Raw genomic sequence first — 19,464 nt, forward strand, 5'->3', positions numbered from 1 at the left:
GTACCATTAATATCTTTTATACAAAATATCCTCAAAACGTGGCTGCTCTTTTCTTTTTTTTTTTTCATCCAACAAGTAAGAAAAACAAATCAGGTTTGCACAAAGATGGCCATGACAAAACATTTCAATTTAAAAAAACGGCGTTCAGTGGACGAGACGTCGGAATGTGAATCTCAGAAGTGAGCCGTCACTCTGTCGACCTCAAGAAGGTCGTCCAGGATCTGGTGGAAACGAGAGGGAGAATTAGCACAAAGACGGCCCCCCCACCCTCCCCCCTCCTCTGTGCCGGGGCACTTACGATGTCCTGAGTGGTGCCGATCTTCTTGGCCAGCTCGCTGCGCTCCATCGTGCTGAGGTACAGGTACTTGTTGAGCAGCTCTCCGTCCAGGATGTTTCGCACGGCGTTCTGCAGGGTTCTCCTGTCGCTGTGCAGCATTCTGGGGGGGGGGGGGGGGAGGAACATAGCAAAGGGTCAGTTGCATCAAACGGTCGACCCGACAACCCCCCCCAAAACCACCCCGGGCCGATGCAAACCTGAAGGCCTTGGGGTTGAGACCCGCGTGGTGAGGCAGCAGGGAGTTCAGAGCGTTCTGCAACATCAGCAGACGGCGATAGGTCTTCTCCTGCATGGGGAGGAGCAGGCCGACACCCCCGTCCAGCGTCGCTGTGGAAACGCAGATAAAAAGCATTTACTACAGAAATCCTACAGTATAAATGCAATGAAGCAGTTTTTCCTTCACTTCAGCGGTGTATACGAATACTATACTCATTTATTACATAACCTTAATATTAACTTTCTAACACAGCGGAGTGACTCGGGGGGCGTGGCCACTCACCGAACCACGTGATGTGCTTGTTGTCCCAGGTCAGGGCCTTTTTGCTGCCGCTGTCCAGCGCCCCCCTGCACGGCATCCGCCAGAAGGTGTTCACGTGAGCGCCGGCGTTGAAGTCGGCTCGGCGCAGCAGGCGCATCCCTCCGAAGCTCTCCTTAGCTGCAGGCACAGAGCGCGCGTTACACAAGGGAAACCCTTTGTTTACACCTGCGTTTACACGTCAGCGTCAACGCGTACCTTCGGGTAGGTACATGTACACGGAGAGGTTTTTGTCTCGATCCGACACTGCAAAGAAAGAAAGAAAAAAACAACACGTTGATGAGGAGATTCATTGGAATGGGGATTCGCTCCCCGAGGGTTTCCAAGCGTTACCCAGTAATCCCAGCTGGTTGTTGTCCACGATGAATTCGATGCTGTACACCTCCAGGGGCTTTGCGTCCTGTCGGCAAAGACGAAACGGTTACACTCCGGCAAAGACCCGCGGCGCTCCCACAACGTCCTCCGGATGGATTCGCTCCGTCCTCACCCTGCTGACCAGCGACAGCGTCTTGCTCTCCTGCTGGTAGCGCAGCAGCGAGACGCTTTTCATCACGTCGGCCGCCAAGATGAAGTTCTTGATGCTGAACATCTGGTGGATGTACAGCTGCGTGTCGATGAAGGCCATGCCCGTCAGGTCGTTGTCCTTCAGGACCCACAGGAAGATCTGCAGCGACACGAGGGAACTTACAACCTTCCATTGTTCTGCACGTTTACGTTCTTTAAACAGGAGTTCCTTTCTCCTAATGAAGTGAACTAGAAGGATTGTTGGTTGTGAGACCTTCTGTCCGATGGCCGACACCAGGTAGCCGTGGCAGTGACACAAGGCCGTCACCGGCCCCTTCTGCTCCTTCTCATACAGCACTTTGAACTTGTTCTTGGTGAGCGGCTGGCCGGGCTCCGGCACCACTTCGATCACGTCCAGGATCACGATCTGAACCAAAGATGGAACCAAGCAAGAAGCTGTCAGCGGATGTTTTCTCCATCAGGGACCAGCTATGTGGCGACCACACAGAGCGTCTTTTGGTTGTTTTAGCGCGCTGCTCACCCGGCCCCTGCAGGTGACCTCCTCCCCCTGCATCAGGCAGGTCCCCGCTGCGACGTAGCCCTTCAGCCCGGACACGGTCTCCTGACTCCTCAGGGCCACCGTCTTCATACAGGTCACGTGTTCCCACTCGTCCAGGTCGAACCTGGGGGAGACAGATTTGACTTCATTCCATCATTACCACACATTAAAATAGAACTTGAGTCGGTTCCGACTCCTTTCATGGATGGGTTTATACACACGACGTTGGGAGTGATGACCAGAGACTTTCCATTAAACCCATAAGCAACACCTCCAATGGGACACATTAAACAGTGTTACCAGCTGTGTGGACCTCACAGCTGCCTGATAATAAAACAAAGCTTTCTAGTGACTAAGATCTAAAATGTTACCGCGTGTTTGGAATGGCCTCCCAGCTGACTGGAGAGATGAGCTGGATGGAGAACCTCTCCTGCTGAGGATTAATGTAACGTTCGTCTGCAGACACGAGAGAAACAACAGTCCACTTATTGGAGTTGAGGAGGAAACAAATCAATACGAAACACGTAAACATCAGCGCCAAAGTCAAAATACCAAACAATCAATCTGTATGTATGATTGGTTATAAATGAGACAAATAAATAGCAAACCATAGTTCTAGAAATGAAGTCAGATTATAGAACACACTGCATTGAGTATTTCTCACTTCTTTGGGGCTATTTGGAACTATTGTGGTAATCGTGACATTAAATGTTCACGTCGTTCTGATGGTCTGTGCGTGTAAGTGTGTGCGTGTAAGTGTGTGTGTGTGTGTGTGTGTGTCTGACCTCGATCGATGGTTTCAAACTCCTTCTCCTCTCCGGTCATCCTGGGGATGCGCGTGCAGGTCTCTTTCACACTGGTGCACACGGCGTACACCTGAGAGGGAAGAAGTTCACATCAAAGACTGATCCTCTCAGTCCCCCTCATTGACCCCCCCCTTCCCTCCTACTACCCCCCCCCACCCCCACTCTCTAAGACACACTGTAAGGCCCCGAGGCCTTTCATCTCAAACTTTCCAAAGCGGCTCGACCGATGTGCTTCTATTTCGCGTCGTGTTGTGCGAGCGGAGGGGATTTCTTTCAGCATCAATTTGTGTCATCAAGGTGCGGCGGGAGGGGGGGCGGGAGGGGGGCTTGCCTTGGATTCGACGTGGTAGGAGACGTAGTGGACGGTGCACCTCAGCGGGATTTTTCGGACCGGCCAAGGAGCGTCGTAGGAGAGGTAGGTGGGAAGGACGCTGATCCTCAGCTCGCCCTGCAGGAAGGAACACACACACACACACACATTGTTACAACTTAATGAATTGTGCTTCACTCACTTTAATTCTCAGGAGAGTTGAAAGCCTTTGACGGCAGCTCCTGAAGTCATGGAAGGTAATAATTACCATGCAGCACAGCGAGAGGGAGTCCGGTGTACCTGTTTGTTGAAGTAGAGGAAGCCTTTGGGGCAGTTGATGTTGTGGAAGGGCGAGAAGGACTCGATGGAGCCGTCGATGCTCATGGGGTGGAGCCTGATGGCGCCGCGAGAGGTGACCAGCATCCAGTGAGGAGACGGCCCACAGATGAACACCTGCGGACGCCAGGAGTCATGGAGAGTTGTTTGGTTAATCAAAAAAAAAAAAAAAAGCGTGCGACGCCTCGCGGCGACGTGTGGCTCTGACGATCAGCTCCCTCACCCCCGAGTATCCGGAGATGTCCTCGAAGTATCGGAATCGGGCGATCCGACTTTTCGCCGCCAAACTCTCCTCGGCGGCGCCGCCCTCCCCCTTCCTGTCTTTCTTAAGCTTGGATTTCTTCTCTCTGAAGTTGATGTTGTGCGGCACCTGTACAAGGATGGCGTTAAAAGATTCAGCTCGCGCCAGGATTCCGCCCGGGGCCGACCCGGCCCTCGGCTCGGCTCTCACCTTTTTGAAGCGCACTTTCAGGTTGTTCTGCGGCTGCTGCTGGTCGTACGGGAACGCCTCGTAGATCAGAAGCTCCTGTTCCACGTGGACCTGGAAGGCGAGAAAAGGGGGTTGTTTTTTTTGGAACTCCTTCTTTCCTTCTGTGTGGTTCGTCCACCACAGTCGCAAAAGGACTTCAGCACACAAACACTCACCAGTAAATAGGGTCTGCTGTAATTGTAGCCGAGTGAAACCAGAGCCACTTCTTTGACCAGGGGGATCCCTCCTTGTCGTGTCACTTCCTCTTTTTTACCCTCCCCCTGTGCTGCTGACTGGCCAGACGAGCTGTCCACCAGCACCCTTTGACCAACTGGGAAGTTCTTCACCAGGAAAACCAATCGCCAGTCCGGCAGCTGGTAAATCTGGAGGAATTAAAAAGATAAAAGCATTAATATAAAAGGTAGCAGCATCAACGTCCTGACTCGTATAGTGTTTTAAGTGCCAAAAGGTGTAAGATGCCCCCGCCCCCCCCGTACCTCCATCACACCGTTCTCCCGGATGATGATGCACCAGTGGCTGGGCTCCGATTTGCTCGAGTTTCCATCGCTTCCAAAACCCCCGTGTGCCCCGTAGCTCCGGCCCATCTCATCCCTTCCGTGCCCCGTGTTGGCGTTTGACTCCCCGTACAGCATTTCCTCCTCATCGTCCACTGTGTTACTACACACGCACACACACACACACACGCACAGACACACCGTCAGTAAACCCATAGAGAAGTAGGACGTGTAGCGACCGGTGGCGTCCTCCAGCACGCTACCTGAGGTCGTGGATGACGGTCTCGGCTTCGGACAGACTGCTGATGGCGGCGTCCTCTTTGGCGAAGGAGCTGCTCACTTTGTTCTCCGTGGTGAACATCCCGCTCACGTCTCGGTACGCACACAGCGCGATCACCCGCGACAGCTGCCGAATTGTGCGGATTATTGGTTGTGAACGACGGGACTCAGACTGCGGTAGCGGGGGGGGGGGGGGGGCGTTGGTCAAATGAGGAGGGTTTACTCACTGTGGGGATCTGCGGTTTCTGCAGGGCCAGGCGGTGAGTCTTCCCCATGTAGGAGTCGGTCTTCAGCGCAAACATGGTGACCACCCCCTCCGCGGTCATGATGACCACGTAGGGGTCCGCCACAGAGCAGTGCACGATGGGAGAGCCCAAGTCCACGGGGATGAAGTGGAGCTGTGTCACTGCGAGCAGAATGGAAGGAATCCGTGAAACAACTTTAATTTGCTTAAAATAACAACAGCATGTAAAAGTATAATTCTCACTTTTTCAACCTAACGTTTTCTAAACCTATTTTTTACCTCCTTCCAGTAGCCGAATACCCATGGGGGACACTTGGATGATGTACTTGTTGTCTCCGATGTTTCCAGCAAACACAGTGGGTCCCTGGGTGGCAAAGCCACTGGTGTCCAGCTCCATGATCTCCTGACCCGTCTGCAGGATCTGCACAGGTCACATTACGTATTAGTCAGCTTACTTCCAAATGCCAGAACAGAGCTCGGTTTCCCCAGAACATCGGATCTCTTTTCCGAACCGATACGTCGGCTGCACGTTTCTCACCATGGTTGAATCCTCTCTGCTCAGGATGAGAAAGCCGTGCTTCTTCTTATCGTCCTCCAGAGGAGGTTCCGTCGTCTTCTCCTTCTCCTCCTCCTCCTCCTCTTCTTCTTCTTCTTTCTCCTTGTCCTTTTCCACCTCCTCCCCGTCCTCGCCGGTCTCCGTCTCGGCCCCGTCCTCTGATCCTTCGCTTTTTGCTGCCTGGGAAAAACGAGCGAGAAACATCGTGCTGTGACAAAGAGGCTCCCCCCGATCATCAGACGTACCTGCGGGCTTGGCGAGCGGTAAAAAACAAACGCAGTACGTTTGGGTCCTTCTTCACTTCGTTGGAGATGACGGTCCACATGTCATGGCAACCCGGCAGCTCAAACGTAGTCACCACCTGAGGTCGGATGCTCCTCTGAGGACAGAACGGGAGGAAGTAAGTAGCAGACGGTTTACTGTAGATACACACACAGGACATGCAGCTCTGGTTGGGAGGGCGGCGGGGGCCCTACCTGGAGTACGGACAGCGCGCCGTTCTTGCCGTAGCCGGAGCACACCACCACCTCCAGGTCGGGCTCCGGGTTGTTCTGGAACTGTGGGGCGATACGAACATCCGGGGTCGGAAAGGCTTTAAAAAGGGGGGCCGCAAGCAATCAAACCCGAGGAGGCGGAGGGGAGGGATTTAACGTGCGTACCTCTTCGGACAAGAACGCAGGCTCCCCCATGGAGGCATTCACACACGGCCCAATGTTGAGGATGCTATCACAAACCTGCATGCCAACAGAGAAGCTTTAATGTTAGACAAGAGTCATTTAACATTCAGGTTTACCTTGTTTTTTGTGGGGGGGGGGTTTACCTCAAAGGAGTAAGTAGCCAGCTGAGTGCCGGAGTGGGCCTCACTTCCATACACTTCTATCTCGTCCACCTCATCTGACCAAACAAAGACGTTAGATGACACAATGACGCACAAACCAAAACCAAGAGTGCAACGTACCCGTCCAGTTGGAAGATTCTACTCTTTTCTTTTTGCTCGGCGGTTCTTCCTGGAAATCATGATCGGTGATTTAGTTTCTCAGTCAGACTACGACCAGACGGCACAAACGTCATTCGATATCAACTGTCACCATATCTATCTGGTAGCTAAGCGATAAAAACAAAGATAAGATAAAATTTTTTTATAAAAACCACTAAGTATTTTCTTCTAAACCTACAAGCTTTCTAAATGAACACCGAAGGTTACGGTGACGAAGACAAGCCGTCAATGTAACAGTGAGGTAACAATGACAAGCAGCCCATCCCAAGTATTTACTGAAGTTGTACAAACAGCTCCAGTGAACAGAAAGTCGGCATTTCAAATGTACCAAACGTACCGGTTTATCTTTATCCGTCTCCTCCATTTCCAGCTTATCTTTGTCCTCCTCTGGCGGCGTCTCCTGAAGCTTCTCCTGGAGTTTCTCCGTGTACTTGAGGAGGAGAGAGTTTCCGAGGCGGGAGCCCAGGAAGAGGTAGCCGGGCTCCATGGTAACCATCTGCAGGGGGCGAGGCCGCGGCGTGAAACATCAGTTGCTGCTGAAGCCACTAAAAACTGCCGGACTATACGGAGATATTCAGCATTTGCTTTACGCCTTAAAAAGTCAGCCGGGTGTGACAAAAACGTGGCTTTTCCCCACAAGAGGTTTTGAGATGTCCACGTCTCATCTGAGCCACAGGCAGAACTTACGCAGGTTGTCAGGACGCTGGCAGCCGCTTTGTCGAAGTGGAACGCTCGGACACTTCTCATGCCGTCCGTTATGAGGGTCAATACATAACTGCAAGACAACAAACCCTCAGTGAGGAGTCGAGAAAAAAAAAAAAAAAAAAGTGCCAGCACTTCTTTATGCACATTCCGGGAGTGATGACTCACATTTCTCCTCCTTTCAAAGAGATGACCATCTTGTCGTAGGCAATGAAGTCGGACTGGGAACAGTCCAGCGTGATCTTCACCTCGTCTTGCACACCTGGGAAACCAAGAGCCGACATCCAGTCACAGAGTGTCAGATGAAACACGTACGGATATCAAATGCGCACGTGTGTGTGTGTGTGTGTTCGCCGGTGTTGCTCACGCAGAGGGAACGCCGTGGTCCCATTCGTCTGAGAGTTGAGAGAAACGCCGTACGGTGGAACACTCTGGTTCAGATACAGCAAGGAATTCACCGCAAACACCACCACACCACCTAGATGGGATAAGAGCTCAATGAAGCCCACATGTCATCACCACGCACCTCCTCACATGGGGTAAAGTTCATATTTAACACTTTTGGGTGGAAGGAGAGATTCCTCCGAGCTCACCGATTGGCTTGGGAACCGGCATGACCTGCGTACAGTCAAAGGGCAGATTACTGAGGGACCAGATGACGGGGTGAACCTTCTGCATTATGTTGAGGGAGATGGCGACGATGCTGCAGGTGTCCTGGCGCACGGCCACACGCCTGGCGGGAAGGATCGGGAGTCAGAAGTTAAACATCGGAAAGGTTTACAGCCAACAAAGGCTTTACTTGCGACAATCTTAACTGACACTTGGTCGATTAATGTGGAACAACACTACGTGGTTGTTATGGCGGACTGACCCGGGCCACGTCTGGTTGGGCTCAAACAGGATGAGCAGCGTGGGCTCATAGTAGCCATGAAGGAACTTCATGTCGACGATGTTCAGCAGCTTCTCGTCCAGCTCACGGACATCGATTATGTAGCTGGGCAGGAAGCTGGACTTGGGTCTGCAGAAACAAAGATAGAAAGGCCCGCATGTAGACGATCGCACAAATGTGTGCGCGGTAATAATTAAAACGGTATGCATCGAGAACTACGGTCTGTGCAATCTTTGCTAAATTGAGCTGGATATTCTTAAATCACATTGTAGCTTTCCATCCTTTTTTTGGCCCTCTAATCATGCACATAAATTCACAGCAACTACGATATCAGTTACACATTAAAATGGGAATCGGGCGTACCCTTCTCCAACGCCCCCCTCCTGTTCATCGGTCAGAGTGTCCTTCCTGAATGGCAGCACCACGAGCTGCGTGCCATAAACCAGCATCACGGCACACCGATTCTCCGGATCTACGCGGACGATGGGAATGTGTACATTCTGAACAAAGCCATCCTGGAAAAAAGTTGAAAATTAGTTAATTGGTTCAAGTCGGCATTCGCTGTTTTTTCCGAACGTGTGCCGAGTTCCTGTGGCTACGTACTCTGAGCTCCGGCTCCTCAAAGTAATGCAGCGACAGGGTCTTGAGGTCGTGCGTCCCGGGGTCATACTCTACCACGGACAACTGGGGACGAACACGGAAACACTGGAGTCAAACACAATCTGAAGCAGTTTAGTCGTACAGGATGAGGACGTGACGGGGGGGATACCTTGGCATCTTTGAAGCTGAGAAGGAGTGCGTCTCTGTTGGCTCCCACCAGCTGCACACTGGCCATGGACATAATATTGCCAAAGAGCGAGAAGGAGGCCACCTGCTCCAGCTTCTCCTTACGGGACTTAGAATCTGTTAAATGACACACACACTCATTTAAGTGGAAATCATTAACCCATCAGGAGTGTGAGGTCCAGACCTTACCTGAAGACTTCTCAGCTTTCGACGTGCTCTGAAAACGAGGACATAAATGTTACACATAATACCCAAAAGGGTGTACAAAAACAAAACACGCATGCTACAGTGAAACAAGTGGCGTGGCGACGCGTGGTTACCTCCACATCGTGGATAATCCTGTACACGTACAGCTGTGATGTTCCAGCAACGACCAGGTTCTTCTCCTTGCTGGATATGAAGTTGCAGTAGACGGAGAACTCCACCGCAGTGGGTGTGTGCGCTTGTCGGTACACGGCGTACATGGCGGGCGGGATCCGTCAGCATCTGCCAGACGACAACGGGCAACTTCTGGATAAAGGAACTTATTTACAAGATTTTCAGCGCGTATTCTCCGTTAGGGAAAACAACCCTCCACGCCAAATTAAATGTCCCACGGCCTCCAATCTTCGGTGAAGAAGCGCTTTATTTTGAAGTGAACGCATTGAATTTAACTTTTACGTTCCAGTAACGCGAGGACACCCCGTGGCTAACGGCAGAGTTCACGTAAAACGTACTATATTTAAACCTTTACGCTGGGGTTATTTAATGCAGCCACTTAAAGCAAGTCTACTGGAATCCACGGCATTAATGTGAAAGTGTAGTCCGCGATAAAAGATCGCTGGTTAAGAGAAAATCATTCATAAAAGCTTTGGCAGCTAGCTTGATAAGTAGCTTTGGCTAACACCGATTCAATGGCGCACGCTAGCAGCGTTAGCAGCGGAACAGTCGGTCGTGTTGTGACTAGCGTGGCTTCCGCGTTATCTGCGGAACGCGAATGTACAGAATAGTCGGCAACGTTATTAACACGGTCCCCTTTCTAGCTAGCATGTGAGCTACCGTAGTTAGCACAACGCGTGCAACTGACCAACGGTTGTGTTCTCTGGCATGTTTGCTTTTGCAAATCGTGAATTGAACTTGTGAACGTACCTATCTCAAACACGTCACAAGAGTCTGAAGCTTTATTGTCCCCTCTTCTGCTACCAGTTAGGGTGTCATAGTGTGTGCGTTACTGACTCAGGCTGGCTGTTAGCTGGATGGGTGCTTAATTTATTTGCCTTTATGGTGTCTTCTTCTTCGTCGTCGAATTAACGGTAGACTAGCTGCTCTCAAGCAGCGCTGCTGCCCCCTCGTGTTCACAACAGCTGCTTCTTCTTCTTTGGGTTTTGGCGGTCGGCAACCAATTTATCGGCTTAACAACTCCAATTTCTCTTCTGGATCAACCAATAAACTTATACCCGAACCTAACAAAATGATATTTGTGCACCCCATAACGTAGATTATTCCTCATCACCTGTCAGGTATTGGTAATGGTTTAAACGTTTTTTTAGTCTGATCCATATGTTGTGCTTCTGTTCAGCAGTCTCCTCATTCCCTCCTTGTCACACATCTCATCACAATTATTAGCTTTTCCCTTTTATCCTCTATTTTTTGGTCTGCCCCTGCTACCCATGTACAAGGAAAAATACATTTGGGCAAACAGTCCAAATCAGTGTTTGTTTAAGCGTGTAACAAATGTCTAATAATAAGTCACAGGGAAACAACAGGCCTGGTACAAAGTTCCTAACCGTATGTCATTTAAAGAAGCTTTATTTTTCTTAAAAAATAATTAACCTTTTTGAGACTAATGTCTTCATGTTTTCTAAAAAATAAATGACATGACTTTGTAATAAAATCAAAATATATTTTGAGTTACACGGATATGAGACCAGCAGAGTTGTGATCTGAATCATGAACAACTGCAACAAACAGTAATGTTTTGCAAACACAACTTAACTCAGTTTATTGCGTTTTAATAAATTGTACATTGCTCTTAAGTGCACAGTAAGCTATGCGTGACTGTTATGTAAGGCTTAGTATTTAACATGTAACTAAAATAAAATCACAATAATATTAAGTTCCACTGTAGTCATTTTCCAACCAAGGGCAAATTCTTCTTTTTGAAAACCCGGTTATTGTTTTTCAACAACATCGTCGGTGGACCAGTGGTCTCCTGTTTTCAGAATGTCTTCTCATATAACTAAGAAGAACATGAACACCAAATAATCACAGACCAACAACTTTGTTACAGCCACCATTTTTTCTGTATGAAAGAAAATCCAAAACATTGTGTGGAAAATAACTTGATTTGACATCAGACATACAACACATTTTGGAAGAATAATCACCAAAGTGTGTGGCCAAATTAAATATTACTTAATTAAAATGAGCTTCCCTTCGTGAGAGTCAAATGAACCGGAGAAGCGAAGGCGGAGCCACCCATAAAACCGCAGTACGCGATGAAATTTCCATCATGAAAAAGAACAGCTGTTACTCAAATCATAACAATATCTCGCCCTTTGTAACGTCCTTAAACACGCGGCTCAGCGGGTGCTCAGCGGGTGATCCTCTGGCACGTGATGAGATATTCGGGAAAGGCCTGCGTGTCGTTGAAGATGACAAACATGGCCGGCCTGGTGATGTCGTTGGTCACGCTGTCGTACCGGAGGGGGATGCCGTCCGTCTCCTTCAGCGGGGCCGTGATCATGGAGTGGCACCCTTTGGTGTAGTCCCCCGTCAGCACCTTCGACACAAAGACGTACTTGTAGCCGTCCGCGCTCGGCGGCGAGTACTGGTCCTGCACCGACAGCGCCGAGTTGACGGCGAAGTACACGCCCTGGCCATAGACGGTGGCTGCGTGGGGAGAGAGAGAGGGGGCGGAGTCGTCAGGGACGGACACTTTGAGAGGAGGCGCGGCGGGCGGGCGGGTAACGAGAGAAGACGTACCGTTCTTTCCCGAGAAGCTCCGGTTGAACCCGTGGACGCAGATCTCCTTCACGCTGCTCTCGCTCGTGCCGTGGTAGAGCGTCCGCTCGACCTCCGGGTACGTGGCGCGCTGCAGGACGCTCGCCTTCTTCAGCTTGTACTGGTTGTACAGCAGGCGATTCATCAGCTTCTCCACCTAGAGGGGGTCAGTGTTAGTGTTACATGGCCTCCTTGTTGTTGTTGTTGTTGTTGTTTTTAAATCACCTTAATGATTCGGATTTTGCTGTGGTATTCCTGTATGGTCGCGTAGAAATTCTTCACCACGTTCTGAAACTCGTCGGACTCCTCGTCCACTTTGCTCGTTTCGGGGAGCATTGACAGCAGAGAATATTCCTCCTCTGTTGATGGAAGTCATGGCAATCATCAACATAGGAATTCAGCAAAAGAAAAATGAACACGAGGGAAATGATTGTTATTCAAATTTAAAAAAATGAAATTGCGAGTCAGGTAAGAGCAACTAACTCAGCTCGCTAGTTCAGAAAGGAATCGCTAAACATATTTCCTGTGTGGTCCTGGATGACGGCAGGAGGCAAGCCTTTGAAAGCATGAATGATGAAGTAGAAACACGGTGTCTGCATTAGCTATGCAACCTTTTCAGGCACTAGTTTGGAAACATGAAGCACTATAAAGTTCTCCTTACCGGTTGCATTAGCATCCAAGTCCCCTGATTCAAGCAGTTTCCTGGAGATCTTCACCGACTTCCCGGACGCTACGTTGCATTCCTGCATCTTCTCAAAGTCAATGGTGTGGGGCCGATTGTCCAACAGGATGTCGACCTTCTGCAGCTTCCTCCTCAGGGCGTTCTCGATGAACACGGTGGCCTCGGGGCAATAAGGGGTCGGGTCCGAAGACGCCGGGTCGTGATACGCCCACTGGACGGTCTTTAGGATTTCCCGGTCGGTGACCGAGTTGGATATTTTCTCCAGCAGCAGCTTCAAGTCGGCCAGTCCTCCGGTCACGTAGTCCTTGAAGCCGGAGACGGTGATGATGGTGCCCTGGATTTGGATCTCCACCGCGTGCTTCCTCTTGATCATCTCCAGACACTTCCTGTGGTACTCGGACATGTTCCTCACACACCTGTGCTCCAGTTTCTCCTCCACCTGTCTCTGGTTGACCTTCTTCCCGAAAGCTATGTCCACCCGAATCAGGTCGCTGTTATAACTCGCGTACACAACCATCTGTGTGGTGTTGGCTGCCTTGATGGCTTCCTGTAAGGAAACATCTACGCCCTTCACCACCTGCTTGTCAGCGCCAGAGGACGCCTTGTGTTGGATCATGTTCTTCGACAGCTCCAAGGCCCGCTGCAGCTGTTGCTCCTCCTCCTCCGGCGACCAATGACTGGACTCCATGGAGTACTGGATGGCCAGAGACATTTGGGCCTCTTCTTCGAGGTTGCTAGAAAGATTCGGCGGGAGCGAGCCGCTCGTTGCGTTCCCTTCCCTCGTGTCCTCCACGGCCATCCCGGGAGGGTCCTGGTCCGCCAGGGGGGTCGGGTCCTCCGCCGTGTACAGGTCCAGCTCATCCATGGCGTCGGGCTGGTCGGGACCGGTCACACACTGCCCGAGTCCTCCTTCGACGGCCGAGACGATTCTCTTTGCCTCGTCTAAAAGGCCTTCAAAGAGGTCAGAGGTCAGGGAGGCGGGATGGAAAGATGACATGTGACAGCAGGCGGAGGCGTTACCTTTATCTGGAGCTCCATTATGATCGGTCTGCATGGAATCAGACTTCGCATCCGGGGCAGAACCATCGAAGGGAACTCGCGGGAAGTTTTGCTGCGACATCATGTTCCATGCGGTATCAAAAATGTCCTGAAACAAAACCAGAAATTCAAAATTCAGAATTCACATTATAATGAGAAATTCTCATGGACTTTTATTTTACAAAATACGTTCAATCTTAAAATTTGTTATGCTTTGGAAAGCAGCAGCTTTAAATATTTACTTTATTGGGTGCAACTGTTGTTAATCAGCCAATCACGCCGCCGCCACTCAATGCAATCAGGCCTGCAGACGTGGTGAAACTCAAACCGACCATCGGAATGGGAGGAAAGTTGATTTAAGGGACTCGTGAACGTGGCATGGTTGTTGATCTACTGGGACACGCACAACCATCTCTAGGTTTTACAGAGAAAGGTTCAGAAATGTCAGAGGAGAGCCGGCAGACAGGTTTGCCATGAAGGAAAAGCAGCAGTAACTCAAACCAAAGGAATGCGGAATAGCATCTCTGAGCACGCAGAACCTTGAAGACGACTTCAAGCTACAGAAAACCCAAAGTACAACTTGCATAGACTCAACTGAGACATTCAGGTGGTCGGGTCAGAATTTGGGGTAAACATGAAAGCGTGAATCCATCCGGCCTTGTATCAACGGCTCAGGCTGCTGCTGGTGTGGTGGATATTTTACTAGCAACGTGTCCTCATTTATCTGACGTTTGCCTCTGACATGCAGCAATGCCTTTTCTAACAGATATCGCGTTTGAAAATGTTCTTCGAAAAACATTTTTCACGCACGTGAGAGACTTTTGAGTCGATGCTACGTGCAAACGGGCGGTTAGACTTAAAACATCAGCGTTTCCTTTCTGCCCGAGTTCTGTCGTAAAATCAGCCTGAGGATATTCTGAACGAAGCCCCAAAGCTTTCCGTCAAGAAGAATCACAACTAGTTTGACCGGCTTCCTGCGGGGAAGGCTGAAAAACACACGAGACAAAAACATGAGCAGAAATCCTGCGCTCCGTCTTTACCTGGTGCGCCAGGGATTCCCAGGGAACGTGCTTCGGGATGATCAACACCGTGAACTTTGTCTCCATCTCCTTCAGGATGCTGGCGCACAGCTTCTCGTTCAAGAACCGGGTCACTCCCGGAACGTTCACTGTGATGGTTCTGGTGCAGACCAAAGACACGACACCTTGCAACACCTCCTCGGCCATTTGACAAGCGGTGGCTTGGCCGTGGATCTGTCGGGTGCGTTCACGAAAACGACAAAAGAGACGAAACGATTACAAAAAGAAGACCACGTTAGAGGCCGGCAGCCTGAAGCGTTAAACCGCCCCCTGCAGGGCCCAGATTACCGCTGCATGGCTCACCTTCAACCCGCACACGTCCTCCGCTTCCAGAGGAAAGATGGACACCTGGTTCATTTCAGCCAGCAGCTGATGACAATGCATCTGGATGTACTTCAGCACGCCCGGCTCCATGGAGATGACGGTCTCCCGTTCGATGGGGGTGGCGAGGAAGCTCGTGATGGCCGTCTGCCTCTCGCCCTCCATCCCCTTCAGAGTGAACAGCTCCACGCTGCCTCCTCGCTCAGACACCTTCACAGCGGAGAAACCAAGGGCCTCCAGGAACTCGGACCACTCCCTGCAGTACAGCATGCACTCGTGCTGCGTGTCCACCGGGATGCTGAGGTGACACAGCTGGGATTCCAAAAAGCGACACGCCTGCTCGGCGGAGTCCCGAGACGGGGCGGCCACCGCCACGTCGCAGTCCGACACGGCGTACGCGGCAGCGGACCCGGTCTGAGCCAGAGCTCGCAGGAGGTGCTCTCTTACGTCTCTTCTTGCGAGGAGCCGAGCCTGCTCCGACTCGAGGGTGACGCGAGTCTCGGCCATTTGGCCCAAACAGCCCGAGGCGGCGTGTTGTATCTGCGCGAGCGTCTCTCGGTCGCTCCCTGCGATGTGCACGCCATCGTCTTTGACTTGGATGGTGAGGTTCGGGTGGGCGTTCACAGTGTCCCGTAGGAAGCTGCTGACTTGAAACAAAGCAAGTTTTGCTGGGTCAGCGATAGGAATATGGCTTGAGAGTAGTTCTTTCTCGTCCGCCATGACAACCTCTGCCGCCTCCCTCTCTGCTGCTTCATGGGCGGCAAGAGGCTTCGAGGCCAGAGGAGATGAGGACTCGCTGTCTGCAGCGACCACCGCGGGGGGAGCGGTCTGCATCGGAACTTCCTCAGAGTCTCTCTCAGTCGCGTCTTGACTTCCAGCCGCAGAGTCCCGTGACGTTAATTTTTCTGTGGGCAGGAGGAAGTCAAAGTACGGCCCCACGACGAGATCAGCACCGTCCAGTCGGTGAGAAAGGTCGAGAATGACGCCCACCGCTGTCGAGAGGAAATACAGACAGTTCGAAATCTATGACGTAACAAAAAGAGTTTTAAAAAAGGTTGTAAAAACAAACAGACTTACACTCATAATTGAGAAAGGACACTTTGGCTGTATGCTCTGAAAGCATCGTGGCCTCCTTCACCTTTTGTCCCCCACCTCGCAGGCTCTCAAAGTACACAGTGAGCACGTCTGGAGAGGTGCCGGGCTGCAGGTTCTCCACCAACACGGAGTCCGAGGGGTCAATCTGTTCGAGAGTGACCTCGGCCCCATCCAGTTTCCTCTTTGCGATTTTAGCACTGAGGTCTTGGAAATCTACAACACAAAACGTGTTAAACAACAAAAGAAAACAAAAACCTAATTAAGAATGATTTATAATTAACAAAAGGTAAACCTGTGTGTTAAGCAGACCTTTTGTAAGGGGTTGGCTGAGATGAATGCAGATGAAATCTCTCCCCGGCGAGGGACGCAGAGTGTACTCGGGCACGTTCAAGTCCATCATGTTCTCCACGTAGAGCTCGATCATCTCTGTGCAGGTGTTGGGGTTGATCCCCCGCAGCAGCAGTCTGCATCGGCTCTCCGAGGCCGGCCTTTTCACACTCAGCTCGGCATTATGCAGAACGTGGTGGCCTTTACACAGCACTCGGGCTGCAGCTGTCAAAGTGGAAATAGAAATGAAGGCAGAATAAGCACGGCGCTTCAATGACAAGTTGACACATCGTTTCCATTAAGCGTCTTAAAATGTCTTATTAGCAAACCAATGCTATGTGTCTGCCTAAGTGTTCTGCAGGTGGATGACAGGCTGTATAAAGATGTTGTGACATTGTAAATACCGTGTGGTCGATGTACATAAAAGACTTTGAAGCAGCGAATGTCAAAAGGTTGTCAGGTCAAACACTTGCCTTCTGCCTCTTCAAACACCAGAGTGGCGCGGTCCCCTTTCTTCTCCACAAAGACGAGCGGACCCCCCCCAGAGCGCCGCTTATTCTCAAAGTACAGAGAGAGCAGCTCCTCGTCCACGGACGCCGGCAGCGCCAGCACCTCCACCGTCCTCCCCTCCGGGCTTTCAACGGGCATTCTGCTGAATACAAAAACATTGTTTGAGCGGCTCAAATCATCCGACGACATCGTTTATCATCTTTGGTTTGCGTCTGTTCGATGCTGGGGGGCATTTCTCCGGTGATGCGTTAGTCTCAGGGCTCCACTGCCAATATGTGAGGTGTGTATCAACTTCAGAGACCGGAGAACGGAGTCGCGGTGCGTATTATTATGATTTATAGAAAAAGATTCATCACATTTTTTTGTTTGAATAATGAAGCCCGACACTGTGTATCAAACTATGCTTGATTGTTTAATTTTTTACATGTATCAAAGCTGTCACAGCATTTGATTTTAAAATATATTTAAGAAATATATTTTTGGAAAATTACGTACTTTTTTTGTAATAAATAATGAGGAATTTAATTGGAATCGTATGACAATTGACTTTTTAATATTTTTATTAACATCTAAACATATTAACAACAACAAGACTGATACTTATTATTACCACAATACTTAATATATACGATATATACGATTTTAAGTTTTATTTTCTCACACAAGTTGCCTAAGGAAAGATTCCTTTGTGTGTTTTTAGGAACATGTTTGAATGAGTGTCTTTAGCTGATACTTATTAACACATATTAGCTTCAGAGAGGCGAATCTCAGCCGCTTTTGGCCGTTTTTGTAAACTAACGTCAGCCCGTCAGGACCGTTGACGGGCCTCCGCGGCCCGGCGGGCGGGCAGCTCGGCTCTCTGGAGCCGCCCGGTTGACCCCCCCGGTAGTCGGGGAGCGAACGTGACGCATTTCCTTCAACGGTTGACCGATAAGAGTCTCTACTCTTTCTGTACCCTTCTTCTCACCAACCGCAGCGTCCATTTTTCTGTCTTCAGCCAGAAAGTGAAACTAGAAAGTTAGCCATCGCTGCCATGTTTAGACACGCTGCGCTTTATCGCAGCTGGTGTTTATTCTCAGATAATAATTACTACTACTACTACTACTACTACTAATAATAATAATAATAATACGCATTCCGCTGAGGATTTAAAGTGTTGTAGCGTTAAGTTACTTGACTTACCTGTGCTACAGGGGAAACATTGGCTCATTAAGTCGCTCCGTTGAACTACAGGTTGAGCCACCGAGCACTTCCGTGTTGTGCTGTTTGACGGGCCGAGGATGACGTCATCGGCCACGTCATTTAAAGGGGAACGCGCAGACATTCGAGGGGCCGAATCCCCGAAGTCCACCTTGCGCCCTCAGGCCTTACACCCTGAACCCCCCGGGCTCCATCATCACCCGGGACCTCAAGTGGGAGCTGAACATCAGCTCCATCACCAAGAAGGCTCAGCGGAGGTTGTTCTTCCTGAGGCAGCTGAAGAAATTCAACCTGCCAAAGACGATGATGGTGCACTTCCACACGGCCATCATGGAGTCCATCCTCTGCTCCTCCATCACCGCCTGGTACGCTGCAGCCACAGCCAAGGACAAGGGCAGGCTGCAGCGTGTCATCCGCTCTGCGGAGAGGGTGATCGGCTCTCTCCAGGACTCCTTTTCTTACTGTCCACTTTTATGCACCCTGTCAAATTCCTTTTACATCCAACATATTTTGGCAATAAAAGTTTCTGATTCCTGGTGATATATGAATAAAATAGTGGCTGAGCAGCATCCATACAAGGCATTGCTTTCAATAGCTCACTACCTTTCTATCTCAATATTAGCCAAGCTGAGCATTTTGAATGTTTAATGCAACATGTACATAAAGACTGAGCCTCAAGCGCAAGTGAGTGAATAGAACTCCATATATGTGTTCTTTAACTTTAATTTAATGTAATAATCATTTGCTGTCAGAATGACAATACAAGTTTTTGCTGTTTATCCATATGTAGTAGATTAAAAATGTAAAAAAGAATAGAGAATATAAAAAGTCTGATTCCTCATTCAGCGACCACATTAATTATACTAATTTGCAAAAAGGAGAACGTTTCTGCCACAGCAGCCTGAAAACAGCTGTACTGTGAAGTGAAGCTGTGAGACGCTGAGCTGCTTCATAACGAAGTAAAAGAAAAAGCTAAGAAATGTGTAGCAGCGTGCAGGGCCAGGCCTGCAGGGATAACAACTTACATTTTTTATCTCATTTAAGCTTTTAATTTAAAACTCAAAGATTTTTCTGCTGAAGCACAGTTTATCATTTCATATTTAGGACTAAAGGCTGATGGTATCACAGCATTTTTTGAATGTTAAATGGAAAGAAAATAAAGCTTATTTTTTACATATTTTCACATATTTGTATTATAAGCATATTAGTTGCGCTCTGTGATGATGGATCAAACAAGGAGGGAGGGGGGGGACTGAAATGAACACTCTAATCCCTAGTTGCTAATTAAAGTGTACAAATTAAAATGTGTCTGATTTCAGTTTAAATGATGGTAAAGAGATAAATATCTAGCAGAGGAAACACAATCTCACTTAGAGCACAAAGAGGAAAAGGATCAAAGTCGTTGC

The 19,464-nt window shown here is 49.7% G+C and overlaps 2 protein-coding genes across 5 annotated transcripts; both read right to left on the minus strand.

Moving 5' to 3' along the window:
• Position 1: 1 nt before the first annotated feature.
• Positions 2-10,118, minus strand: cpsf1 (cleavage and polyadenylation specific factor 1). The gene is made up of 38 exons (XM_040188401.2): positions 9,953-10,118; positions 9,145-9,310; positions 9,014-9,041; positions 8,808-8,941; positions 8,642-8,722; positions 8,402-8,553; positions 8,021-8,167; positions 7,743-7,882; positions 7,517-7,627; positions 7,318-7,411; positions 7,135-7,222; positions 6,785-6,943; positions 6,409-6,457; positions 6,271-6,344; positions 6,110-6,184; positions 5,927-6,007; positions 5,734-5,829; positions 5,433-5,630; positions 5,174-5,315; positions 4,878-5,056; positions 4,635-4,777; positions 4,354-4,534; positions 4,033-4,239; positions 3,839-3,928; positions 3,611-3,757; positions 3,352-3,504; positions 3,073-3,189; positions 2,721-2,811; positions 2,307-2,391; positions 1,918-2,059; positions 1,651-1,803; positions 1,360-1,536; positions 1,206-1,272; positions 1,071-1,118; positions 837-992; positions 535-664; positions 299-437; positions 2-221 (listed from the first exon to the last, which is right to left on the minus strand). The coding sequence occupies exons 2-38, from the start codon at positions 9,286-9,288 to the stop codon at positions 174-176; spliced, it is 4,446 nt and encodes a 1,481-aa protein (XP_040044335.2). The 5' UTR covers positions 9,289-9,310; positions 9,953-10,118; the 3' UTR covers positions 2-173.
• Positions 10,119-10,777: 659 nt separating this feature from the next.
• Positions 10,778-18,143, minus strand: parp10 (poly(ADP-ribose) polymerase family member 10). 4 transcript variants are annotated; one of them, XM_040188935.2, is made up of 11 exons: positions 18,041-18,143; positions 16,822-16,997; positions 16,331-16,573; positions 16,004-16,234; positions 14,909-15,918; positions 14,567-14,779; positions 13,509-13,635; positions 12,468-13,430; positions 12,032-12,165; positions 11,789-11,963; positions 10,778-11,695 (listed from the first exon to the last, which is right to left on the minus strand). In XM_040188935.2, the coding sequence occupies exons 2-11, from the start codon at positions 16,994-16,996 to the stop codon at positions 11,397-11,399; spliced, it is 3,570 nt and encodes a 1,189-aa protein (XP_040044869.2). In that variant the 5' UTR covers position 16,997; positions 18,041-18,143; the 3' UTR covers positions 10,778-11,396. The 4 variants fall into 4 exon arrangements, with proteins under 4 accessions (XP_040044869.2, XP_040044867.2, XP_077937082.1 ...); XM_040188933.2 differs by having other exon boundaries at positions 12,468-13,439; XM_078080956.1 differs by having other exon boundaries at positions 16,822-17,000; positions 18,041-18,134.
• Between the last annotated feature and the right edge of the window lie 1,321 nt (positions 18,144-19,464).

Source organism: Gasterosteus aculeatus, chromosome 10 (assembly GCF_964276395.1).
Source record: "Gasterosteus aculeatus chromosome 10, fGasAcu3.hap1.1, whole genome shotgun sequence".
Classification (NCBI taxonomy): domain Eukaryota; kingdom Metazoa; phylum Chordata; class Actinopteri; order Perciformes; family Gasterosteidae; genus Gasterosteus; species Gasterosteus aculeatus.